The sequence below is a fragment of the Lissotriton vulgaris genome, chromosome 11 (assembly GCF_964263255.1).
Source record: "Lissotriton vulgaris chromosome 11, aLisVul1.2, whole genome shotgun sequence".
Lineage (NCBI taxonomy): Eukaryota > Metazoa > Chordata > Amphibia > Caudata > Salamandridae > Lissotriton > Lissotriton vulgaris.
Window position 1 is genome coordinate 198,421,543 of NC_141699.1, and position 27,360 is coordinate 198,448,902.

At 50.2% G+C, this 27,360-nt stretch overlaps 2 protein-coding genes across 3 annotated transcripts in view; both read left to right on the forward strand.

Moving 5' to 3' along the window:
* Window positions 1-27,360, forward strand: part of ACACB (acetyl-CoA carboxylase beta) — a 1,895,698-nt gene that overhangs the window by 1,361,563 nt on the left and 506,775 nt on the right. The window lies entirely within an intron of this gene.
* Window positions 2,886-25,571, forward strand: LOC147679519 (uncharacterized). The gene is made up of 3 exons (XM_086944664.1): window positions 2,886-3,087; window positions 23,521-23,655; window positions 24,986-25,571. The coding sequence occupies exons 1-3, from the start codon at window positions 2,886-2,888 to the stop codon at window positions 25,420-25,422; spliced, it is 774 nt and encodes a 257-aa protein (XP_086800790.1). The 3' UTR covers window positions 25,423-25,571.

Genomic DNA, 27,360 nt, shown 5'->3' on the forward strand with positions numbered 1-27,360 from the left:
CGCGGCTCTAACCCAACCCCCCCCCCCATTCCCCCCTCCGGCACCTCGGGCACACTATTGCCATGATTTCGAGCGGCCGCAGTGGTCGCAATAGGGTTCAAGCGAAATTGGAGAAATTCGCGTGGCAGAAGGGCCATGAGGGGGAGCAATCGGACCCCAAGCCAACAGGGGAGCAGTTGGAACCCACGTTGCAGGACATACTAACGGCTATAACAACGGTGCGTACCTCACTTGAAGTCTGTATCGACACAGTCACCACAGAGTTTCCTTTGATAAGAGCGGACAATTCGAGGACGCCACAAAAGAAATGAAGAATGATACAGACCTTCTCAAATGTCAAGTGTCTGAACTCCAAAATGCACAGGAGACGCTGACACTGCAACTTGATGACTACGAAGGCCGCAAGAGAAGCAACAACGTCCAAATCTTGGGTGTGCCAGAACGGGCAGAGGGTCAATCGGCTGACCTCTACGTCGAGGAATTAATTCTCGAGCATCTTCAGCCAAGGGGCGTCTCCAAATGCTTTTCAATTGAGCGTGCACATCGTGTATGTGGGGGCAGACCCAAGCCTGGGGCGCCCTCTCCTGGCAAGGGTGTTGTGATAGAGATGCCATTCTCCAGACGGCGAGGGCGGCCCCACCGCTAGTGATTGATTACAGCAGTCTCACCTTCTTCCCGATTTCACACTGCGAGTTCAAAAACAGCAGCGTAGTTTCCTGGATGTGAAGCTCTCGCTGAGGGACCAAGAAATCAAGTACGCCATTTTGTTTCCGGCCAAGCTACGGATCGAGTCAAATGGTAATCTGTGGTTCTTCACTAGACCAGAGGAAGCATGGGACTGGCTCGATGGCTGGAGAACTGTCGGTAAGAGTCCCCATAAGCCAGTGGGTGGCTCTAAGGCTACCGGCGGCAGGGATCTCCGCCCGGAGGTGAATCAACGACTCGGAGCCCAGAGGGATAGCGTTTACGGAACAGCAAGTATAAAAGACTACCTATGGAGCTGGAGGGCTCCCTGAGCATGCATTACGTAGATACAGACTGTATTGGAATGCACCACCATTTGTAAGGTCCCGGCATGTCGTACACTGTATATGCACGCTTTCTTTTGGTTACTGATTTGCTGCGAGTGTATTGCTATTGTTGTCAGGTCATTTCAGAAGGTCCTTTCATGATGTTGGACTTATACGTTACGGGTTAAAAGGCCGGGGTTGTTATTGCCATTACGTACAGATGCAAGTTGGGGGTGGCGGGTGGTTTTGTGCCCGTTATGCAGGGGGGCAGGGCGGGGGGTGGGTGTTGGGGATGGGGTGGGGGGAGTGTTTATTGTGTTTTGTTCTTGGTATTTGTGCGATGATGCTTCTTAATTTCCTTGACGTTTCTGGGTCCTCTCGATTTACGCATCCATACATCTTCACTGTGGTTCGACAACTCCATACTCTGATTCTATCCACAGCGCAATGGGATACACGTGTGGTGTTTAAAGTTGAGTTCGCTTGTCCGCGGGCGGATCCTGTCACTGGGTGTGCTTACTTCTTTGCGCACTGCATGCCCGCCTGGCTTCGTGGCCACCATGGCCCTGTCCCGAGCCTGTTATCTGACCATAGCCACGATACTGTCTTCGCTTACCCGCACACATGGGATCACACTTAGAACTAAAACTCCTTACATGGAACATTAACGGCCTAGGCGATAAGATTAAACGGGGGTGGTTCTGCAGTACCTGAAACGCCAGGTGCCGGACATAGTCCTTTTTCAGGAGACGCAACTAATTGCCAACTCATGCGGGGCATTAAATAGATGGGGTTGTCGTCTGGTCGGTCACTCGGGTTCACTTGGGGCGGGTGTGTTCATACGTAGGGGATGTCCATATATTATAAGCAAGACTTGGTCTGATGACCAGGGTAGATATGTAGCTCTCTCGGGCACTTGAGCGAGGCAGGTACTCAATGTTTATGCCCCCCCCTGGACTACAGCGTCCAGTGTTGCAAGACATTGGCGCGCTCCTACTGGACCTACCAGGGATTACTGGTGATGGCGGGAGACTTTAATCCGGCAGTGGACGGCTCCAGAGATCACCTCCCTCTTTGGAGTGACCCCCAAGGGGATCTCCACTGTCTGAGTCCCTATCTGCGCTGGGCTTAATGGATATATGGCCTTGGCTTAACCCTACCACCACCCAATTTACTTTTTATTCTGGGGCCCACAATAGTCAATCACATATTGACCACATGTTCACACTTGCTCAAGATATTCAGGTCTTCTCTGACTCCAGGTTTCTTGCGCGTGGAATCTCAGATCATTCCCCAATTCTCACGACACTAACCCTGGGGCAACCTAAGCGCCGCTCTACTCTCACCATAAGCCCTTTGGCACTTAAGGTATTAAGGTACCCCTCATTAGGGAGGCACTGCTGAAAGACGCAGATTACTATTTTACTGAAAATGTGGGGTCGGTCACTTCACCATGTGTGCTGTGGGGGGCGTTCGGCGCCGTTATGGAGGGCTGGGCACTGGCGCTGATGGCGATGCATCGGAGAGAACTCACAAAGCGAGTGGTTGAGCTAGAGGAGGAAATCCTTACTAAGAAAAAATTCCTGGCGGCTGCCCCTGATTTGGAAGCTTAACACTCGCTTGACATGGTATGCCTTGATTGTCACCAGCTTGTGACTGAAGCGGCCAAGGCTAGACACACAGCCACCCGGTATAAAATATATGAGCATCGGCAGGCTTTTGGCCTGCTTGGAGAGAAGTGAAAGAGCATCTAGGGGGGTGCACTCGATCCTTGGAGATGACAGGGAACTGCTCCCCGACCCCCGGAAGATCACTGACCTGTTCGCCTCTTATTTCTCGCTGGTGTATACACCCGCTGAGTCGTCCCAGTCTGCCATGGCTATGGAACTTCTGTCGACTATTAAAGTCGCCTGCTTGTCCGAACATGACAGAGACTTCCTTGAGAACGACATCACGGAGACTGAAATTCAGAAAGCTATTCAGGATGTGCGATCTGACAAAGCCATGGGACCTAACGGGCTCCCAACTGAATTCTTTAAACCAATGGCATCCAAGCTCTCTCCCACCTGCTGCAAATGTATACTGAAAGTTTTGATGCAGGGGTTCTACCACCTGAAGTTAGGATGGCCTCAATTGTGGTTAAACATAAATCTGGCAAACCAGTGGAGGACTCCAAGTCATATTGTCCTTTTTGCTTCCTCACGGTAGAGGCGAAAATTCTGCCAAAACTACTGCCCAATAGGCTTATCCCTTACATCACTGAGCTGGTTCACTCGGACCAATCTGGGTTTATGCCAGGAAGAAACACACCCTTGAATATACAGCAGCGCTTGAATGGGTTCCTGGGCAGATTAGGCACGATCAGGAAAGATGCGATCCTGCTGTCTCTGGACGCATCCATGGCGTTTGATACCATTGAGTGGGACTTTCTCTTTGCATTTCTGATTAGGATGGGGTTTGGCACCAAGTTTGGTATGTAGATCCGGCTACCTAATTCACAACCCACTGCGCAGGTGACTGTCACTAACCATGTATCTGGACTATTTCCACTGTGGCGAGGCAATAGGCAGGGGTGCCTCCTGTCACCCCTTCTCTTTGCACTGGTGTTGGAGCCCTTAGCGGTCTGGATCAGGGGGGATCCGGTGATCAGAGGCCTGAAATGGACAGAGGACCACGAAGACTGCATCTCCTTATATGCGGATGACATCCTCCTTTATTTGGGCTCGCCTTGACGGTCCCTCAGTCAAGTTCCCCATATTTTCCGCATATTTGGTGCCCACTCGGGCTATACCATTAACTGGGCCAAGTCCCAGCTTTACATCCTGTGGGGTGACCCGCCACGTAACCCTAGGGAATACAGTATACCAGTGGCGTCACTGGGCTTCAAGTATCTCAGTATCGTCATCACCCTGGATACAACTTTATTCTACGAGTCCAACCTGCTCATGCCCTTGAGCAGTCTTCGATCTGACGCCAAGCATTGGCGATCTCTCCCCCTTACTCTCCTGGGATGGGCCGCACTTTTTAAGAAGTTAGCGCTACCGCGTTTGCTTTTATGTGCTGCAGAACTCCCCCAATGTGATCCCAGACACCTAATTTGCCGCTATAGATGCCACTGTGCGAGAGCTGCTGTGAGAGGGACGGGCCCCAAGCATAGCTATGAAAAAGTTAACGATGGGGTGATACGTTGGAAGTATTGCATTGCCTGATATATGGCTTTGTTATCAAGTTTCTCAATTAATGGCAATCAATAAGTGGGCGCACGGGGAGCATGAATACCCAAACTTTCGCACAGACCATTGGCTCTTGGGAAGAGGCGGTTACAATAGGGCACTTTACACAAATCCCCGCAAACTTCACCTCACGGGGCCCACAGCATGCACAGCGGAGATTAGGCATGGAGTCAATAAGAAATGGGATTGGCATAATACACTTACTAAGGCAACAGCATGAGATCCCCGGGACTCCAGGCTTGGCTCCGAGTCCCCCTCGGTCCTCTGGGCAGTTGACTGCCTCGCCAGAGGTCGAGCCGGCGCCAGGAGCCTTCTTCCCCGGCTCTGTTGGAGCCGCAGGTGGAGGCGGGGACCTGGGGCGCTTTCCCGAGTCCCTCTCGGTCCTCGACGTGGGCATCTGACCCATCTGAGGCCAAGCCGGCGCCTGTTCGGTGCCGCTCCCTCACCGTTCCGGCGTCGACCCCGCCCCATTCTCCTGGAGAGCACGTGGTGGCAGAAGTCGACCCGGTGCCACCAATACCCACTCCAGCCCCGGTCAACGTCGATCAGGCACCGATGGCGGACACCACGGAGCCGTGTCGGTGTTGGGTTCTTGATTCGTTTCCTGAGGTACCTTCTTCTCCAGAGGTCTGTCATCTGTTGATGTGTTCCTCCCCGGAGACAGGGCGCCGTATTGTTACCTTTTCACCGGCATTTTCCAGGGCGGGCTCCTCGCAGTCCCCACAGCCTAAATCCTCGAACCCTTCTTTCCGTGGCTCGTGGCTGGCTTTTCCACCAGCTTCTCCGCCTTCCCCTGATGCCCCTCAGGTTCCCCATTCATTTGTGGATCCCCCACTATTCCGGGGCTTGCCGCTCCCCCCTGGACCTGGGGTTGGGCGGCTCAGTCTGCAGCCATCACCAACGGAGGAGTTACTTTCTCCTCTGTGGCGCCCTACTGAGGCCAGTGTTGCCTTTGTTCAGGCTATTTCCACGGCTGCTGGTATTCTAAGGAAGGGTGAACCTGTCACTCAATTTCCTACAGACAACCTCTTGGAAGTTCTCCAACAGTGCTCTGGTGGATGAGAGTTATTCCTTCCTTTTGAACAGTCACTCCATAATTCTCTTATGGGGGCTTGGTGGCACCCTGCCTCAGGCGATCCAGTACCTTAGGCGCTACTGCATCGCCACCGTCCTGCTCGCACGACCCAGTCTGTCTTTCTTTCCACCCTTCTACTCAAATCGCTCTTCTGTGGAATGCCTTTCTGTATTTTCCTGTGGTGTTCTTTCCTCCATCTCGGGAGGCCCGGTGGGTCCATTCATGGGGGCGTAATGTCTTCGCTTCTGCCAGTGCTGCTTTGCGGGCGCTTAACACATTGTGTGTGTTGACCAGGGCTACTTCCAGTCTGTGGGACTCTGTGGAGTCTCTTCTTTCTCATGTCTCCCATGAGGGTTGCCCGTGCTGATCTGCGGGGCCATGTGTTGGATGGTAGGGAGTTGGCCGCGTTTATTCTTCGTGTGGCCTTGGATGTTGCCAATGCTCTCTGCCATGCTATGGCCACTTCTGTGGCTCTCCGTTGCCAGTACGTGATGCTGTTTTTCCTGAAAATATTAGAGCGCGACTAGTTGACCTACCTTTTGATGGGGTCCTTCTGTTTAATGCTCATGCAGACTCCGCCATTGAGCGTCTTCTTGCGGGGCTCCGTCCTCCTCCTCCTCCTCCTCAGTAGACGTTTTTGTTGATCTTCCAGGACTTGGTGGGAGGTGTTATCCCACTTACTCCTGGTATTTAGTGTTTGGAGTGGCTGTTACACTTTCTGTGAGGTTTGCTGTGTCCTCAGGGTCCCTTCTTTGGCCCCTCCCTCTTCCTTTGGCTGCTGGTTCTGCCCCTTTTGGGCAAGGATGTGTTTTTTGGCTGATTTCTATGCCTTCTGTGGTTTCTGCGGCGGGTTTATGATTTTGTTATCTGATGCAGGATTTCTTCCCTAAGTGTGGTTCCCATGACTTCTGGGACCTGTCCTAACCTATGTGGGGTACTTGTAGCTATCGTATAGCCCTGGCTTTCACTGGGAGTGTGTGGACTCCCCCTTGCGGGGTCCTCGCCTTTCCTGGTGTTGTATTCCGCTGGTGCCGTCCCTCTTCACCTGGGCGTGGCTGTGCCATCCACGGCGTTGTGCTGCAGTGTTTTTTGCCCTTGTCCGCCGTTTGGTCTGGTCCTCTGTCTGGTGTTCAAGGGGGGATGATTTCTTCTGTTGTTGGCTTAGTCCGTCCTACTTGTTTCTCCTCCTATTTTCTGGCTGATCGCACTTCTTAGTGGATCGGCTCTGTTCTGAGCGGTCTCCTTTTAGGGGTCGTTCAGGGTTTTTTGCTGGCCTTGTTCTTGTCTGGAGCCTGACTTGCTCTGGGCTTTTAGTTTCATGGCGTTTGTCGGTGGCTGGCTGCGCCCGCCTGCTCTTCTGTTCTGTGGCTGGGTGCTTTGCCGTGGGCCCTGGAACTCCTGCTTCTTGTTCTGCAGGCGCTGTTCGGTCTTGTCTGTTGACTTCGAGCTGTGATAGGCTTGGCTGCCCTCTTCACTGGGTGTATTCCCGGTGGGGGGGGGGTTGCCTTCGTTCTACTTCTTCTCTTTAGAGCCTCTGGGTAACTCTTCTTCCTTGGTGCTCCTCTGCATTGCCTGTACCTCTGGGACTTCTGGTGGAGATCCTTGGTACCTTGACTGGGCTTGGGGTGCTCTGGCCTCCTTTCGCCTTGTCCTTGTTTCTTCCTGCTGGGTGACGGCAGGCCGCATCATTTGCTGTCTTCATGCATCCCCCCTGGGGCCGGTGGTCTTCTAGATGGCGAGGTTCTCTTTTGCCTGGGGGGACGGGTGCAGTTCTCTCTGTCCGTGTGACTCATCTTCTGTTGGGGCCCTGTGTTTTTTTTTTTTTTAACCTTTATTGTAGCATTCAGTGAAAATACAAGTATGGGCCTACAACCGTGGGGGCCGCCCGCTAATAAAATTAAAATCTCCAATATCACTGTACAACACGGCTCATCAGCCGACAATCCCGAGGTCCGGCAGCGATTCAGGACAAGGCTTGTATTTAGAATGCACAGACGGGTTCCAGGATGAGACGGAGGTTTCATTTTATATTTTATACGAGAGGATCAGGTGCTGTACAATCAAACAGAATGCGGGGGACAGGGTAAAAAACAGGATATGCATGAGGTAACCACTATAATGGAGAATTGGCGCCAGAGCATAGAGATCTGTACGAAAGAATACACAATATACATTCCATATTGCTCCGGCACTCAGAGCCCGCCCACCCAGGAATCAGGATATCATAAGAGCATAAGCACAAAATACGAGCACACAATAAGAATCCAGTTGATTCATAGCTATACAGATCCTTAAAAAAGGAGAGGAAGAAAGAAAGAAAGGCCATAGAAAATAAAAAAGGCAAAATTTTTTTTTTTTTTTTTTTTAAACTCCAACCCCCCACCCTGCACCCCTGCAAATGGCTACAGCCTGACCCCACTAGCAGCGTGCCTGTCGCCCTAATAACGAAAACCCCAAAGGTAGGAGAAAGAACGGAGGAGGGCATATCCTCGTGGGCTCCCGGCCCCTTTAGACCCGCCGCCTGAAACAGCGATCCCCTATCACTAAAAACCAGTTGAAGACAACAATAGAGGGTACCATGAGACACCGCCCAGCCTCTCAGAGCAAACAATTACAAGTCCAACATTTATGAACGCCATGCCAACCATTCCCGACCCAGTCGATCTCAACCTTGGCCCTTCGGAACAAGAACACGAACCCCTCCCAGCGAGACCCAAAGGCACACAAAGAAGCAATAAAGAGGCAGAGAGTCATCAGAAAGCAGTCTATGGCTACCGGCAGGCAGTGAGTCTTGTTTCCTCACGGGGCTCTCGCACAGAATCAAAATGGCAGCGGTATGAATAGCTCTAGATTCCAGTTCCAACGATAGGGCCGGGCCCGGTTCCACCCGGAGCATCGTAGATAAGCGCGTGTCCAATTTGCTCACCAAAGTATTCACATGTGAGCGAAATGCCCAAAGTTCTGCCAGTATTGACCTCAGTGATGGCTCATGCACCGCTCGATTCATAGTTTCATGCCCGACATCAGTCACAATCACCTGGCAGAATCTGGCATCCTCGGGGGGCACAGACAGGGCCACGAACGTGCAATTGCGAGGGGTGACCAGTCTTCGTCCGCAACCACGGTCAACCCGGTGAAGGCCGCAGGCCAGAGACCCCGAACGACCGAACCCCGGGACCGTGAAACGGGCCGCGGGACGGGGGCCCCCACCCGCAGCCGGCAGCAAGCGGACTCACCCCTCGGTCGATGCAGAGCGATGGAAACGATCGCTGCCAATTTCAGGCTGAATTAAAGCCTCCACTCCGGTCGACCGGACCCAGCCCGATCCTCCTGGCCGATGTTGTTGGGGCCCTGTGTTAAGTCCAGGCTGGAGAGGTCCTCTCGCAGACCCTTTGGGTATGGCTAGGGTATCTATTCTAAGTTAAGGAATCTGCGGCTAGTAGTCTCTATCAGATGTATGAGTTACTTACCTTCAGTAACAATGTATCTAGAAGAGGCGATTCTAGCCACAGATTCCTTCACGGCCCGCCCTTCTTCCCCGTTCTGTGAGGACTCTTCTTTGGTCTTCAGCACTTGTCTACCTCTGTGTGGTTGTCCTCTGCGAGTGCCCTTTCGACTCCCTCCCTAAGGGGATGCTTGTCTTGTGGTTTGCTCCATTCCTTCCTTTCTGTTGATTGATGGAGGGTGTTGTGGGTGCTTCTGCTCCTCTACACCCTGGTCTCCAGTGGCAGGTTGATCATGCTCTTCTTCTTCTTCCTTCGTCACTTGCACTTCTGCTTTTTTTGTAGTCCTTTGGGTTGAGGTCCCTTGGCGGGGTCTCGACCGTTAGTTCTTTTCAGAAGCTGTCTCTCCTTGCTGGGGTTGTCGGGGATGAATTGTTGTTCCTCTTCCGTTCTGTCCTTGGTACCCTTCTCTGTTCCGGGTAAAGGGGTTGCAGACTTCTTCGTCTGCTATGCAATTTTTCACATGTTTCTGCCCCCGGAGGGGTGGTTGCTGTTGTGTTTGTTTGCAGGCTTGCTTACAGTAGCTGTGCTCTGTCCTTTCATTCCATGTCTTTTGGTGTCACAGTGCCTGGCACTGTTCTGGGTGGTGCTGCTCCTCACCATTCGTTTCTTCCCTTTCTGTTTAGCTGTTTTTTCGCACACTGTTCCTGTATTCTTACAGTTTTTGTTTGTGATGGCTCCGCGTTGTGGCGTAGAAAAGTTCTCAGAAGAAAACTGACATAGGCAAGTCTGGTTGAGACTTATGTATCCTCGCTGACGTCACGTACGCGGACGACGTCAGAGCGGAGTCACATGGTGCTGTCCCCCCTGCGCACAGGGATGCTGCGGCAGAAAAGTTTTCCGGATCCAGTCTCACTGCTGGGGATAATTCTACGTTAAGGTGTCTGCGGCTAGAATCGTCTCTACCAGATACATTGTTACCGAAGGTAAGTAACTCGTATGACTGTGCCGGTCCTTGCATTTCTGTGTGGGTTTGGGGAAGTGAACTGTGCATACAGTGCACTCTGTGTTGCAATTGGTAAATCTTTATTGTGGACCCAAATATTGTTTTATCACTGCCTTGTACCTTTTCTTTTCTTAATAAACATTGATTACAAAAATAATGCAGGTTTGACAGTGCTATATAATGTACACATCGAAAATTGCCAGAGCTCCTCTAGTTGACTAAAATCACCACCCGCAATATCGAACAATGCCAAGTACCATAATTTCTGATAGATACATCTGCCGTGTGGATTCCTCACCTTGTGAATATCCCCCTTGCTTCAGCAACATTCGGAAATTCTTTTTGTAGCTTCGCGCCGACGTGGACGTGGACGCGGACGTCACAGAGACACGGCTCCGCTCGCAACTCCGCTGACGTCACCGACGCCTATAATAGGCCCACGCCGGCGTGATGACATCGGTTCCCTTTTTTCCGCGTCGTCGACGCTAACGGTTTTCAGGGATCGTGCTGTAGCTTTACAGTAACTTTGTTACTATTTACCTGTTATTCTGTATAACTTTATATTCTTCGAGATGTCGTCGAAGAAGACTGGTTTCAAGGCTTGCGGCGAATGTGGCAAGACTATGTCCATCACCGATCCACATGACTGCTGTGTCTGGTGTTTAAGCTCCGACCATGACGTCGAGGACTGTGCTTGCTGCAAGAAGATGATTTCGAAGGCGCTAAGAGAGAGAGAGGCGAAACTCCTTGTGGCTAAGCTAAAGAGTAAGAAGGAAAAGAAATCTTCGAAGTCTCAAACTCGTCGTTCGAGGTCGAGGTCTCGATCGAGGTCATGCTCGGAGTCGTCTTCAGCTCACGCTTCGAAGTCTTCGAGGAAGAAGCACAAGAAGAGGAGCCACGAGTCACGTCATCGCTCCGGAAAAGACTCTGGTTCGAGACCGAAGTCCCAGGTTAAGCTCCTGAGTAAAGAGGTGGTGGTTTCGGAGTCGGAGCATGTCTCTGTTGGTGAGGCTTCACAACCAGGTTCACCCGAATCACAGGAGCAGGTCCATTCTCCAGTTCCATCCAATCCTTCTGGTCAGGAGGATGAAGGTGAGGAGCAGGGGGCTGGTAAAGTCGAGGTTCCGGTGCCTGCGGGTTCGTCGACCCCGGTTCCAGGACTCGTTGAAGAGGTCGACGTCGTCTCGACTCCGCCTCCTCAGGAATGACCCAGAGAATCTTATCCTGAGTTTCCAGCTCCAGGTCAGGATCCATCTCAGTTTCTGAACGCCATGTTTGGTGTCTATTCTAGGGCAATGTTCCCGTCTGGTGCACCTGTTGGTCCCACGGGTCCTATGGCTTTCAACTTGGGTGTTCCCCAGGCTTACGCCCCTGCGCCCTTCATGCCTTTTATGCCGGCTATACCACCGCATTGGCATTTTCCGACACCTCCGGTGTCGTCGACGCCGACTCCGTCGACGTCAGTCACATCGACGCCGATGCCTACGACTCCGAGGCAGGATTCTGTCCGACCTCGAGCTGAGAAGCCTCGTCCGACGTCAGGTTCGACGCCGGCTCCGGCGCCGTCGGAGTCGATTCCGAACCCGTTGGCTTCGGTTGTGAAGGAAAGGACTCGGAGAAAGGCTCAGAGACTTCTGGAAGAGGATAGGTATCTATATTCTGATACTGAAGAAGGAGAGTTACGGGATTCTGAGGATCCTTTTGAAGATTTGTGTGAGGCCAGTGGGCTTGAACTGTCACCTGAGTGGGAGTTGGCTTCAGTTTCCAATGTGCCATCAAAGGATGTGGTGCCTTATCACACTGTTATTAAAAAAGCAGCGAGTCTGTTGAATATTACTCTTCCTACTGCTGACTATAAGCCTAACATCTTGACTGAGGTTCTTCATTCTCCCTCGTCAGTAGTTGAGCCTGTGTTACCCTTCAACGAGGCCTTGACTGAGCCCATCTATGAGGTTTGGAAGAAGCCTTTGTCTGCTCCTGCAGTTTCAAGAACAGTTGCGAGGAGGTACAGAGTGGCACCTGAGGACCCTGCGTTTTTATCGATTCATCCCTTGCCTGAGAGTTTGGTGGTGCAGGCTGCTTGCTCTAAGAAGTCTGCTGGAGCTTTCCCACAGGTTCCTGGGGACAAGGAATCCAGGAAGCAAGTTCAGGGTGCCAGGAAGGTCTTCTCATCAGCCAGTATGGCTTTACAGTCAACCAACGCAACGTGCCTGATGGGGAGGTATATCCATGCCTTGATGGATTCTGTCAAGCAGCTAGTTCCGAAAATTCCTGAAGATGACCGGAAGGATTTTCAGGAGGTGATTTCAGACACTCAAGCAGCTGCGAGACAGGTGATTCAGAGTGGCCTGGACACTGCTGATTCAGTGGCAAGGGTCATGGGTTCATCTGTGGCCACCAGGAGGGCCGCCTGGCTTAAGTCATCAGAGTTCTCTGCGGACGTCCAGTCTGCATTGTTGGACTTGCCTTTTGATGGCTCAGGATTGTTTGGCAAGAAGGCTGATGCTGCCTTGGAACGTTTTAAGGCTAGTAGGGCCACTGCAAAGTCCTTGGGTCTTCAGTCCAGAGGAACTTCTGGTAAACGCTTCAGGGGGTTCGGAAGATCTTCCTTTCGCTCTTACAGACCTTCCCAGCAGCAGCCTCAGCAGCAACAAAATACGCTGTACAAGTCGTACAGGGACAGACAAAGATCCCGCCCTAGTGGTCGTCAATCCTCCTCCTCCTCCTCCTCCTCTCCTTCCCAACCACCAGCCAACGCAGCAAAGCAGCCCTAGATCTGCCATTCCGGATCATGTGGGCCCAGTGGGGGGTCGGCTTACTCATTTCCTACAAGATTGGGAATTAATTACATCGGATCTTTGGGTTCTCAATCTTGTAGGGAATGGGTATGCACTTCCTTTACGGGAATTCCCTCCCAATTACCCTCCTTGCCAGGGTTATCGTTCGGAGGACCACCTGCTTCGCCTGCAGGAAGAAGTCCTGGCTCTTTTCAAAAAAGGTGCGATAGAGGTGGTTCCAGAGCAGGAAAGGGGTCAGGGGTGCTACTCCCGGTATTTCCTGATCCCCAAGAAAGATGGCAGGCTTCGGCCTATCCTGGATCTCAGGATCTTGAACCTTTACCTGAAACAGGAAAAGTTCAAGATGCTCACTTTTGCGCAGGTTCTTCAAGGGCTGCTGGAAGAAGACTGGATGGTGTTAATCGACTTGCAGGATGCGTATTTTCATATTCCCATCCTGAAGTCGCACAGAAAGTATCTCTGTTTTACGGTTGGGTCACAACACTACCAGTTTGTGGTCCTTCCGTTTGGTCTTACTACTGAGCCTCGAGTCTTCACCAAGGTGATGGCGGTGGTGGCAGCTCATCTCAGAAGATCGGGGATACATGTGTTTCCGTATCTAGATGACTGGCTGGTCAAAGCGGAGTCGCCGGAGAAGGTGCTCCATCATCTGCAGGAGACAACTCAGTTGTTGCACAGGTTGGGTTTTTCGATAAATGTACCCAAATCTCACCTGGTGCCCTCACAGCGCAACCTGTTCATAGGTGCGGTACTGGACACTACTGTATGTCGCGCATTCCCTCCCCCTCAAAGGATTCGCGACATTCAGGAGTAGATTCCTTTGTTTTACCCTGGAGCGGTTGTTCCAGTCCTGAAGGTCCTTCGCCTGCTCGGTCTTATGGCTTCTTGTATTCTGTTGGTCAACCATGCACGCTGGCACATGAGGGCACTCCAGTGGTGCCTCCGCAGGCAGTGGTATCAACACAACGGAGATCTCAGGGAGTAAGTGAAGATCTCCAGAGAAACTGCGGCGGATCTGTCTTGGTGGAGTGTGGAAGGCAATCTGTCTCAAGGAAAGCCTTTTCAGATTCCTCCTTCGGTTGCCACAGTAATATCGGATGCGTCCACTCTCGGGTGGGGTGCTCATCTGGGGGACCTGGAGGTCAAAGGTCTTTGGTCTCCAGAAGAAAGGTTGCTTCACATCAACCTTCTGGAATTGCGGGCAATGCGTCTGGCGCTCAAGGCCTTCCTCCCTTCCCTTCGCGGTCAGTCGGTTCAAGTCCTGACGGACAACACGACCGCGATGTGGTACATCAACAAACAGGGAGGTGTAGGGTCGCAGTGTCTCTGCAAAGAGGCTCTGCGTCTCTGGTCCTGGGTTCAGGACCATCAGATTTGTCTAATGGCAAATCATCTGGCCGGAGTTCTGACATTCGTGCAGACAGTCTCAGTCGGCAGTTCTCTGCCAATCACGAGTGGAGGCTCCATCCAGAGGTAGTTCTCGACATCTTTCGGATGTGGGGGACTCCTCGGGTGGATCTGTTCGCCACTCACGAGAATGCTCACTGCCTGTCATTCTGCAGCCTCCGGTTTCCGATGCAGGGAGCCTTGGGGGACGCGTTTCAGTTGAGTTGGAGCTCGCAACTCCTTTACGCGTTTCCTCCCATACCCTTGATTCCTCCGGTTCTGAGGAAAATTCGCCAAGACCGGGCTCGAGTCATATTGATTGCCCCGGATTGGCCAAGAAGGGTGTGGTACTCAGACCTTCTCCACCTCTCCTCTCACCCGCCGCTCCGTCTCCCTCACAGGGCAGATCTCCTCTCTCAGTTGGAGGGGCAGGTTCTACACCCCCACCTCCAGACCTTACACCTTCATGCCTGGAGATTGAACGGGGCAACCTGATTTCTTTTTCTCTCCCTCACGATGTGGTGGATGTCATTTTGTCAGCCAGGCGTGACTCCACTAAGTCCATCTATTCTTATAGGTGGTCGAAGTTTGTTGTTTGGTGCAGGGAGAAGTCCATAGACCCTTTGAGGGCCCATTTATCTGAGGTTCTCCAGTTTGCCCTTTCTCTGGCTCAGCAGGGACTGGCTGTTGCCACGGTGAAGGGTTATCTGTCAGCGCTGTCGGCGTTTATTTGTTTGCCTGACCAGCCTTCTCTGTTTAAATCTCCTATAGTTTTGAGGTTTTTGAAGGGCCTCATTAATAAGTTCCCTCCTGTCCCTTTTATTGTGCCTCAGTGGGATTTGAATCTAGTTCTGACATTTTTAATGGGTGCTCCTTTCGAGCCTCTTCATAAATGTACCATGAGGCTCCTGACTTTCAAGACTGTTTTCCTCGTTGCGATAACCTCGGCAAGGAGGGTAAGTGAGCTTCAAGCTCTTAGTTCCAAGCCCCCTTTCCTGTCCATTCATGCTGATCGAATGGTTCTAAGGACCAGGGCTGCTTTTCTGCCGAAGGTGGTGTCTTCTTTCCACCTTGGTCAATCCGTCAACCTCCCTTCCTTTTATCCTCCCCCTCACCCTTCCAAGGAGGAGGAGAGGTTGCACCATCTGGACCCCAAGAGGGCGGTGTCTTTTTATTTGGACAGAACTAGAGACTGTCGCATGGATGACCAGCTCTTTATTGGCTTTGCTGGCTGCAAGAAGGGAAGAGCGGTCCATAAGAGGATTTTGTCGAGATGGATCGTCCTCTGCATTAAGATCTGCTACTCTTTGGCCGGTAAGGAACCACCAGAGGGCATAAGAGCTCATTCGACTAGTGCTAAGTCTTCGACCTCTGCATTGGCTAGAGGTGTGCCTGTAGAGGATATTTGTAGGGCCGCAACTTGGTCTTCCCTCCACACTTTCGCGAAGAACTACTGCTTGGATACCGAAGTGAGGAGGGATGGTCATTTTGCGCGCTCTGTTCTTCAGGATTTCCTGGTCTAGAAGAGTGGACACCCTCCTCCGGGAGTGGGGACTGCTGTGGGACTCTATTCACAAGGTCAGGAATCCACACGGCAGATGTATCTATCAGAAGAACAAGGAACTTACCTTCGGTAGCGCTTTTTCTGGTAGATACAATATCTGCCTGTGGATTCCTCACTGACCCACCCGCCTCCCCGTTGTCCCCTCTTCTTTGCCAGAGTATCTCTAATGGATTGTTTTATTGTAAAATGTTTATTTGCATTTACTTCACACTGTGTGTGTTACTTTTATTTCTATACTGTGTATATTGTATACATTTCTACTGTCATCGGTCCGTCCGTGTGCCTCGAAGGCACGGAAAAAAGGGCGGAACTGATGTCATCACGCCGGCGTGGGCCTATTATAGGCGTCGGTGACGTCAGCGGAGTCGCGAGCGGAGCCGTGTCTCTGTGACGTCCGCGTCCACGTCGGCACGAAGCTACAAAAAGAATTTCCGAATGTTGCTGACGCAAGGGGGATATTCACAAGGTGAGGAATCCACAGGGAGATATTGTATCTACCAGAAAAAGCGCTACCGAAGGTAAGTAACTTGTTCAATACTTCCTTCTTCCCTGGCGATTTTTGTATCAGCAATTCTTCAAATTGGTTAATTGTCCAACCTCAAAACCCAAGCTCTAGGACCAACTTTTAACTTCAAGAAATTAAATCTAAAAATGTTTGCAGCCACATCTAACATTATCCCATCGGAGTAGCTTTCCATCCACTATAACTTGGCCCCATCTTTGAATGTCTGCCAAGTTAATCAGAAGTGGCAGTTCATTTTTAATACGCTCAGGGGTGCCTGGTGAATCCCAAATAGGGGCAAAACTACTGTAATGCTCCCGCTTCATAACCCTTGTACTACGGAACTGTTGGACTTGGCTCTTCTGGCAGGTTCACCCCTAAACTTTTTGTTTGTAATGGTGACCTGATGATAGTGATTTTCGGTTTCTGCGCACTTTCACTGTGTCCCAGTGGAAAGTGCGTGCGCACTCTGAGTGCGTGGAGTAAGGGTGGCTTGCCCTCCCATAGGAATGCATGTGGAATATCTGTGTCCCTGGTAGTTCCTGATGCATGTGGTGTGCAGGCTCGAGTTTGGTATGTGCGGACTTGTGTGATTGAATGCTGCGCAATGATATGTGTGGTGTGAATGTGTCTAATGTGGAAGTGCCGCTTCTAGACATGGCTGTGCGTGTGTAGTGAGTGTGTTGGCACGTGATTGGCTAGAGCTGGCTGGTGAGCCTGGCTCCAGGAGTCTGGATGGGTCTGCCCGGTGGTGAGTGTGGACATTAGCATGCTGATGGCTGGGGAGGAGTGCACCTGGGTCCTGAATAGTGCTGGGCTTTCCCCACACAATGCTGGCTCCGCCCGCTGTGGTGCGTCTAATGTCCCTAGCCCTGCCACTGAATAGAGTTTGCTGAGCACATCAAGGGTGCTCCCAGACCACCTGCGACTGGTTCTTCCCCCACCCTGCACCTTTAGACAAAGGATTTCTCTGTATAAAAGGAGGCTGTGACCTCTTGTCAAATGTTCTTGTTTGCTGACTGGAATCTACCAGGGGCGTGCTGCTGCTTGGGCTCAGGGGAAGGCTTGCCTCCCTGGGCCCTGCCCAGCCCCTGGATGCCTTGAATTGCTGGAGGACTTCTTGGGGACCCCCCTGCCTTGTCTGGATGACTGGGGGACTTGCTTTGCTGGGAGCTGGCTGTTCCTGTTCCTTGCCCCAGGATCTCTCCTTTATCTTTGGGGACATTTTTGCTTGCCCTAGCGCCTGGGAGGCGCTTGATTCTAGACTTGCCTTGTTGTTTGGGGTGGTCGGCCCCTCATGGCTGCATTCCTCATTGGCAGCGCGATGCTGCCCTTTTGCCCGAGGGATTCCCCGGCGTGGGGATCCCCCTTCGCTCATTTTCCTCACTGGAGCCTACCCTGCATTGTGCCAGAGTCTCGATATATTTTTATACACGGGTGCCCACCCCGTTTATGGGTGCCTTAGCGAGTGCCCAGCACGCTTCTATGCTTTATTTTAGCACCGAGGGTGCCCACCCCTCATTCAGTGCCCACCCCTCATTCAGTGTTCTGTTTAATTCAGATACTCTGTCCATCACCACCCCCCTTTCTGAATCGTTTTGTCCACCATAAGCGTGGTAGGGTATACTCATACATGAGTCCCTTGCTCACTGCACCTTCAGGATTCAAGCAAGCCGGGCCGAAGACGGCTGTAATGCCAGAAACCGGTCCCCGGAAGCTTGTTTCCTTTCCAGTAAAAGAATTGGCTTGGTAGTTTGGTCTGCCCTGTTCCCATGATGCACTGGGCCAGGGACAGACTAATTTGCATGTAGCCAGGTTCTGAGCTGGGATGGTGCAGTGAGCTAAAAAACGGTGATGGATCAAGCCCTGATCTGTTGACTGGGTACGAGTGTTCTGTTTAATTCAGATACTCTGTCCATCACCACCCCCTTTTCTGAATCACCCCTCATTTGGCCCCTGTGAAATCACCGCCGCGCCCCTCGCGCAGCAAAAAGGAAGTCAGGCACCGGTGTGCCTGACGTTGCGCGGAACTTCTTGTTTGCGAAGGAAGTCCCGCCCGCTGCTGTGCCGTGATTGGCTGCCGCATGGATGGAAAAAAGGAGCCGAGTCCTCCCGTGGCCCGGGGCTCCCGTGAGCTGGGTAGAGCCCCGGGGCTGCCTCACCTTGAGTCCTGGTCCAGTGATGGGGGACCGGGTGAGGCCAGAGCGCTGTCGGGTGGAGCTCCCAGGAGTCGGGAGAGCTCCGCCACGCCGCCTTACATAGAGAAAGCCTTCCCCCGCCGAGAGCCGGTAAGTTGAGACGGTTGAGGAGGGGGGGGGGGGTGGCCACATGTGCTCTCCAGGCACCAGAGTGGTGCCCTTCTTTCGAGCAGCCCCAGATGGCAGCGAGCCGCTCCACCAATGGTTCTTTTGTTGTTTTGGGGGCCCGTGTCCCCCAGGGCGATGGCCCGTAATTGTTTAAAAGCCCCCGTGAGGGGATTGGGGCATTTCGGTTTACGCTCCCCGAGGGAGCAGATGGAGTTGGAGTTAGAGCGGCCCTGTCTGTCAGCGGGCCGCTCCACCGATGGGGGCATGTATGTCAAAAAGGGGGGCCAGAGTGGCCCTGTGGCAGTTCCAGCGTTAGCCACAGGTGTCTCCCGAGCCTGAGGGCTGGATAGTTATCTTAGGAGCAAGAGTGCTCCAATGGGCGTAGTTGTTTTGAGAGCCAGAGGGCTCCCATGCGCACAGTGGTTTCCAAGAGCCTAGAGGGCTCCCAGGCACGCCCTATGGATTTCTAGAGCTAGAGGGCTCCAGCAGTTAGCACAGTTTTGGTTCAAAGGGCCAGTGAGGGTCCTGTCGCAGTTCTTGATTCTCAGCTGCCCAGCAAGTAGTGGGCAGCTGCACCGTTTAGGTTCTCTCTTTTAGGAACATGTACTCTGGACTTAGGAGTGAGTCGCACTCCTTCATCCCTACCCTGGCCTTCCCCAGCTGCGCAGCACTTAGTGCCAGCTGCATTGTTTAGGCCCTGTTCTGTCCCTGTCCTCAGCTGCCCAGCAAGTAGTGGGCAGCTGCTACGTTTAGGTTTTGGCGCAGTGGCGCAGCCTGGACTTTGATGTAAGTTCTGTGCTAATGTGATTTCTGCGAATTGTTATTTGCTGCACCTCTGAATGTATTTTAATGCGTCATGTGCCTTGTTCCTTACACCTCTGAATGTGTTGTTTATGCATCATGTGTTTTCCTTCCCTACACCTCTGAATGTTGTGATGCATCATGTGTAATATGTTCTTGCTTATACCCCTAAATGTATGGTGATACTTAGGTGGTTCTTCTTCCTAGTGAGGAACTGGTCCCTGCGTGACATTCTCCTAAGGTGGTTAGGGTTGCGTAGGTGGTACTTACCTCTTACCAGTAGTTACTGGTTGTGTGTTCTATTTGCTATTTGGTGCTACAGTGATTATATATAAGCATGGGCGAATTTTGCGAATCTCGCGTTCGCGAATTTTGCGGATTTGCGAACTCGCAATCCGCAAAATCCGCGAATTCTTGCGAATTTGCGGATTTTTTTTTTTTGTGTTCGCAAGGATTTCTGCCAGTTCGCGAGGGTTTCGTACCAGTTCGCAATTGCAAACTTACATTTCGTCGCGCAACGGTCGCGAATTATGTTGTTTCTACGTCTGGTTCATCATCACAGGTTCCCAGCACCCTCTGTTTCACCACTGCAACCCTCTGTTACATCAATGCCACCCTCTGGTTCATCATTACTGTAGATTATGGGGGGGAAAAGCAAGCACACCAGCCCTGCTTCAACTGAGATGAATTAATTTGGGGTTAGTTTATTAATGTGTCACTGTTTTAAAATTCCAGTCTGGCACCTGCTTCCTTATCTGTAATTTTGCTTTCTGTTGCAGTGCATTTTTTTCCCCAGGACCTTCTTTGTGGCCTACTTGTAGCTATTGTATGAGCCTGCTGTGAGGGTCAGAGCAGGGTCATACAATTGTTGCAACTAGCAACTGAATTCTGGAGGGGCCCCAGTCAGGAAGCACTACCGGGAATTGTTACTAATGATGAGTTTGAACTCTTGCCCCTGCCGAGTGCTTTCAGTTTTGAAAAACTCGTTTTTCTGCAATTTCGCGGGGTTCGCGGGGTGCGAACACGCGCGAGATCGGATTCGGAAGCCGCAAATTCGTGCGAATATGCAATTTGTTTTTTTTGCGGCGTGTTAGTTGGCAAGGTTTTGTGCGTTTTTGCGAGCCGCTCGTAGCGCAAGACGCGAAGTTACCCTCGCGGTCGTTCAAGGGCGCAGCCATCTTGTTTGCCTGACGTATTTCCGTTTCCGGGCGCGAAGTGTAATCTCGCAAAGTCCGCGGCTTGCCAGTACAGTCTCGCGCGTGTTCGCAAGGAAAATCTCGCGCGAACTTACCCGCGCGGTCGTGAACGGGCGCGGCCATCTTGTTTCTCATTCATTGCTATGGTTCTGGGCATGGTCTTTGTATCCTCTGTCAATCTCTGCCATCCTTTGCTTGTTTGAAGTTTTTTTTGATCTATTTTACTTATTATCTATCCCTCTATTTTTCTAGCCCTATATTTTTGTGTTTACTGCTACTTTTGGTTAATTTTAAACTACTTTTGTAAACTCTTTTCTTTTCTTCTCTTCCCTATTCTATTTTCTTTATTCCTTTCCGCCCAGACCATGGTGAAGGGAGCCGGGAAGCATCCCGAGAAGGGGAAGGGTCCCGCACCCCGTGTCCGGCTCCCGTGCGGGCGTTTGAGGGGGGAGCTAGTGATGCCACGGGAGATCTTTACCCCGGAGGAGGTGGCCCAACTCATTTTTTATGTTCAGCGCCGCCTCCCCAGGACCATCATGGGAGGCGGCAAGATCAGTGCCGGGTACGGGGCCCGGGAGCGCCGGAAGCGGTGGGAGAAGGTGTGCCAGGCCATTTACCACCACTCTCGGGTCTGGCGCACCTACAACCAGGCCACCCACCGCTGGACGGATGTCCTGACCCGTGAGCGAGATCTGCTCGACCTCCTTGGCCTTGAGATCCCCGGGCTTGGTGAGTAGTAGTAGCTATGTCTTTACTACTATGTTTTCTCCTGCTGTGTTATTATATTGCAAATTTTTGTTTTTTACCAAGAGCAATAATGCTGCTCATTACATTGTAGGTAAATTTTATTTCAAAATCTTCTGTGCATTTCAGGTACACTGCTCTCCTTCTTCTCAGTAGTGTTGCTACTATGCTTATTTGTTTTACATTTTGTGTTCATTTCATTGGCCTGTGAAATTATGTATGAGTGTAGTTGAAAGAACTGCGTAATGCTACACACTAAGGTTCAGATTTTTAATTACCGGCGCATCCCTGCAAAGTTGCAGGGATGCGCCAGTAATTGTGCGTCACTCCACCATCACCCATGGTGCGCCGTATTTACAATGCGGCGCGCCATGGGCCCAAAACGTCACCAAAGCGTTACGCATCTGTGCCGTAAAGGCGGCGCATTGCTGGAGTTGCGTCGCAACGATGGTGCAGCTCCATCAATGCTCTGGGGTGCCCTATCTCCCCAATGCTGCGTCAAGCCGTACGTCTGCTTCAAGCAGGCGCAGGGTTTGAGTCACGCATCATTGTCCTCAAAGTGACTGATTGAAATCTTGTAGATTTCCCTCAGCCACTTTTAGGATGCGTTCCTGCGCAGGAACGCCCTCCCTTGCGCCGGAACACCCCTATTGGCGCAGGGCTTTACAACGTGATGCATCTCCCAGATGCGTCACGTTGTTAATATACGCCGCACCATTGCGCCTCTTTTGTGCTGTCGCTGCGTCACAAAAGTCACGCAACAATGGAGCAAAAGAGCCGCAAGGGCCTTCTAAATCAGCCCCTACAGACTCAAGTCCAGTCCTTCCTTTGTACACATGGCGATAAGAAGAAATAGTGGTGGTGGATTAATAGTTTGAGTATTTTAATGACTGGTGAATGTAGTAGGAAACTTTAGTGTTGTCGCTGATCTTCAATCACGATGGACTTTGGCTGTCACTTTGCGTGCTGCGGACTGCTGCCTGCCAATCCTAGGCAAACCTTTTTAGTACTTTGTTTAGTGAGTTACATAGGGTAGTTTCCAATTCGACGGTCCGCAAATCAAGCAATACTAAAGTAATGACGTAGTCGACCACATGAGATTGGTCAATAATATATCCTGTGGAGTCGTTCCCTATTTGCTATTTCGCAAAAATATTTTGTTACTTTGTTAGTTCTTTTTTAAATGTTTGATTTGGTTGAGAAATATCATCCATGTTTTCTGTTTTTCTTTCTTTCATGTTGTACATCAGCTTCCCCCAGGGGCAAGAGGAGGACACAGGAGGAGGAGGAGGAGGGTGCTGTTGTCGATGCAGGCCAGGACCGGGCAGTCGAGGGCTCCTTTGCTGGCCCCAGTAAGTTTTAATTTTAATATAGAGTACTTATTTTTTCCTAGCGTTCCTCATTCGATTTTTTCTAAATCGTCTTTGATCTTCTTGTAGACAGGATCTAAATTCTTATCCTGCCTCGACTATGACTCCGTGTGGTATTACTAGATTATTCTTATTAGTCTGTCTGTGTAGCTAACTAAGATTGCACATTTGGCATTTCCATTGGACTCCCATTCTAGTCAGCAATAGCTCTATGCACTGAGTGTAGTCCTCTGGGATTGTCCATAATGTCTTTTCAAGTATTCTAAATGTTTATGCTTTGACCATTGCCAACAATAAAAAGGTGAATGACCACCACCAAGAAAGAATAAGATACTACTTTACTTTTGGTTTGGATAGGAGGACAATCCATTCTACTACTGTTGCAGGGACAAATCTGCACAAACAGAACTATGGACACTAAATAATGCATCGCTTAGCTTATCAATTATAATAGGTGCTGTAACTGTTAGACTTTCCACATACCTCAGTGATAACAGACTTTGTACTTGAACCCCCAATCTCCTTACTGACTAGATAGTGTGGCAGAGTCATTTAGCTCCCAAAGTCACCGATGGCAGAGGCACGGACTCATGCTTGCAAAAATTCGAAAACCTTTAGCTCATCCACTCTAGTCTGGAGGACCAAAAACCACAGAGTCTATTTAAGTTTAAAAGCTTTATTAAAAGTAAACACATTTATTAAATTCAAGTTTGTCATAAAAGTGAACGTGTAACTGAAAATGGAAAAGTGCTTAGTGCTGACGATTAATTGGACACATTTCTTGTGGTCGAGCCGAGCTCTCACCTGGTTTGAACTTGATCCTGCTCGTGTTCTTAGAAGTCAAGGTTCTGTCTGTTAGGAACAAAGTGGGGCGTGTTAAAAAGTAAAAAGCAAACATTCATCAGTTGTGCCAAAAAGTGCAGCAAGACAACAGCCTTCCCTGGAAAAAGGGACATTTTTACTCTAGAGTACACAGTCAAAAATTATTAAATTGTACACTTTTTTTCACATTTCTTTCTTCCTCCTAGACCAAATATTATATAGTAGTGAGTGGTGTATTCTAACATTATTAAATGTACTTTGTAGGTGGAACATCTGGAGACGGGGCCAGCGCGGAGGTGGTGGTGGCATTGGACGAGGAGGACAACTCTGGGGAGGAGGCGGTGCAAGTGCCGGACAAGGACATGCCTGTGAGGGTTCACACGGTGGTGGCGGGCAGAGGTAAGCTATACATTCCTTAGTCATTGAGATTGAAGACTGCAGAGTGTGCTTTCTGCACGGGTGTATTATAAAAAAAGCAGGTAGTAGCCTCCTCTAAATGTACTTCGACTTAGCTGTGAAGTTTTTGGCGAGAAGAATCCCAATCAGATCTGAGGTGAACTTGATGGATGGGATGAACGAAAAGCGAAAGAAGGGTGTAAGTAAGTGTGGAAGCACGAGAAATGTAATGATGACTGGCAAAGAAGAATGATATGTGTTTGCTTGGTCCCTGAGGTGGCTGGGAAGGTAAGAAAATGGTATGGTGCATGGCTGGGTGAATGATGAAGCAAGGATGGGTGGAGGGAGAACAGCCTGGGTGGGTGAGACAGAAACTGTATGTGTGCAATATACTTTGAATGGATGGATGCCTGGATCATTCATGGTACTATCTGACTCTTAGATAGCATATGTGAATCTAGAGAGAGTAGACGGTCACTGGATGAACTAAGTGTTACTTTGAAGAGCATGTAACACCGCACCCGCACGTCCGTTCCAGTGTAGGAAAGGCAAGGAAAAGAAGTTGTAACGTTGTCCAAATACTACCATGAATAGGAGCAGTAGTTTGTATTGCAACTGCAAGCACAGCATATATCCGGTTATTACGGTGGACACTCCCTACCTCTCTTAATAACTTTAGTTTAGTAGTAGTACGTCATTCATGTGTGGGGGTATCACTGTTCACTCAATAATAAGCAAAGCACCTAAAGTCATCCCATATGTCATCAAATACATCCCATGTGAAGTGATAGATAATCAGATAATTTAGCTTCTTCATTTTCCTTTTCTAATACTCATTTGCACTGTAGGGTGAAAGCTAAATTAATTAAGCAGTAGCCCTTTTAACAGAGTATTCTCAGTGCCACCCGTAATAGAAAAGTAAGAGCTTCACCACCTGCATGTACTGGACCGGTACAGTAACGCAAGTCTGTCTCACTCACCATGGTGTGCGTCTGTTTTTCTCGGGTGCAAGTTCACTGCGCTGGCATTATGCCGGCTTGCATAAGATAACGTACCAATTTTCCTAAACAAGAGAGAAGAAGAAGAATAAGAGTGGTGTACTGTCATAGTCGACTGTAATAGAAGTCCATAGTGCTCGTAGAATTTGTTCCTTAAACTCCCACTAATGTTAGAGCAAGGATGAAGAAGTCGGAGGTTACATAGATACTGTCCTCAATAGTTATGCACTGTGCTTTCAATTTGCTACTTGTACTGTGACAACTTTCTGCTCAATCATTTTGTGTTAATCTTAAGGAGCATTGGTTACAGACTATGTCTTTCTTTTTTCATGTAGTTGCTCCTTCCAAATCCAAGACACCATCAAGGAGGAAGGAGCTGGCTCGAATGGCCCGGCAACGGAGGCTGGATGCCACTGTTGCTGAATATCGGCGGCTGGTGGCCCTGGAGGAGGAGGAGACGCAGTCTGGTACAATAACAACGTCTACTGGGACAGCTGCATCCTCCTCCGTGCGGGCTGCCAGCCAGCGCAGTGCTCCAGCGGTACAGAGCCGGGCTACCAAAGCCAAACGCCACCGCCCAGCAGCAAAGAAAGCAGCTGCCCCTCACAGGATTTGCAAGGCACACCGGCGCCGCTTATCCCTCAGACTGTCCTACCTGGAGCAGGAGGTCCATAACTATAAGAACGTGGTGGAGGGCCTCCGCTTCGAACTTGCCACCCTCCGCAAGGAGCATGATGCCCTGGCTGCTAATTCCAACAGCACCCTGCCATAGTGTCCCTTGCCCCTTTTTTAGAGACTTTTGGGGGGTGGGAATTGGGAGTTGTGATTTTTGGGGACTTTTGAAGGACAATCGTTGGGGTTAGGGAGGGTCTTGCGGGAGATTCTTTTGTTAGGGCTATAAAAATATACTTTTTGAAACTTTATCTGACCATACCTGTTTTTTACTGCTTTTGAGTCTGGTGGGTGGGGGTTTAACATAACAGTAAGTTTGTTTTCCTGAATAGTCCTAGGACTTTAGTAGTACTACCGTCAATCAAATCTCTCGTCTCTCCTAATACTCCATTATACTACCTCCAACCAAACGCCTATCTTACCTGTAATTTCTGTTTGCAAGTAGGGCTAGGCCCAGGGCTGGCTCCACGGGAAACAGCAAATAAGGTTAGCAATCCTGGGCGGATAAAATTTCCTCATAGTGGTGGTACTAGTGGTGTGACACAGTGGCAGTTGCTTGCCTATGAAAAAAAAGAAAATGAAATCTGGTTTGTCCTCCTGAGCAATACAAAGGTACAATACAGAATATAGCAGGTGACAGAAGTACACTAGAACAGTGCCACATTGTAGCCTAACAAATGTTAAAGTATAACTAATTCGGTTGAAGTTCTTTGACATTAGCCATGGGTCTTTGTCAAGCAGAGTAAGAATATATCCTCGGATTTCTTCACCAGCCTGTTGCTATCACCTTATCCTCCCCAGCAAGTGTGTGGATTTATTGCTGTAATTTAGTCACACATCAATCAAAACCACACAGCCCGGGGGAAGAGGGTTAGGGTTTGAAAAATGGATGGGTACGGGGGTTTTTGGGAAAGGTTTTGGGAGACAAGAAAAAGTAGCACAGCATGGACAAACAATTGTGAACATAAACAAATCTTTGGGTACAAACCTATCCATCAATCTTTGAAAGTGCATACACTACTGCATGCATGTCAGTTAAAAGTAAGTAGTACTTTCGACAACTGTGGAAGAAAGAATGCGACAGTACAGGGCGTGGGTGGAAATATTGATAACTATATTCAACATAAGGTCTCTGTAGCCAGATACCTGAGAGCCTTGCTGGTCACTATAAATCCATTCACAACAACACTCAATGGGGTTGGTCTGGAAGGTATAGTAGATAGAAAAGGAGAAATTGCTTTTTTTCTAGGTGTCCCCTCACTCACCAGGGTTGCCCCTTGGTGACATGCTTCATCATTGGGGCCATCCCAGTCCTCTACGGGCTGGGGCGTGCTGCGACTTGCGAATTACGTAGGAGCACTTACAAATGACTATGTGTGGTGCAGATGTGATAGTGGAGTGGACTAAGTGATGTGTTAAGGGATCAATTTAGAAGCAGAGAGAGATCCAAGAAATGCAGTCACAGAAAAAGGCAAGGGATACTGTATCTATGTGGTTGTAGTGGTCCTGTTGGAAGTGGTAAGTAAGTTGCCTGCAGAAAAAAAATCCTCCTTTTAGCGGCACTCCTCCATTGCAGCCGACGCTTCGTCCATCGATGTTGGTCACCAGAAGACACCCTGTAAAAAAAAGCACAGCATAGACAAACAATGGAACATAAACAATTCTTTGGGTACAAACCTATCCATCAATCTTTGAAAGTGCATGCACTACTGCATGCATGTCAGTGAAAAGTAAGTAGTACATTCGACAACTGTGGAAGAAAGAATGCGACAGTACAGGGCCTGTGTGGAATTATTGATAACGATATTCAACATAAGGTCTCTGTACTTAGCCAGATACCCGAGAGCCTTGCTGGTCACTATAAATCCATTCACAACAACACTCAGTGGGGTTGGTCTGGAAGGTATAGTAGATAGAAAAGGAGAAATTGCTTGTTTTCTAGGTGTCCCCTCACTCACCAGGGTTGCCCCTTGGTGACATGCTTCATCATTGGGGCCATCCCAGTCCTCTACGGCCTGGGGCGTGCTGCGACTTGCGA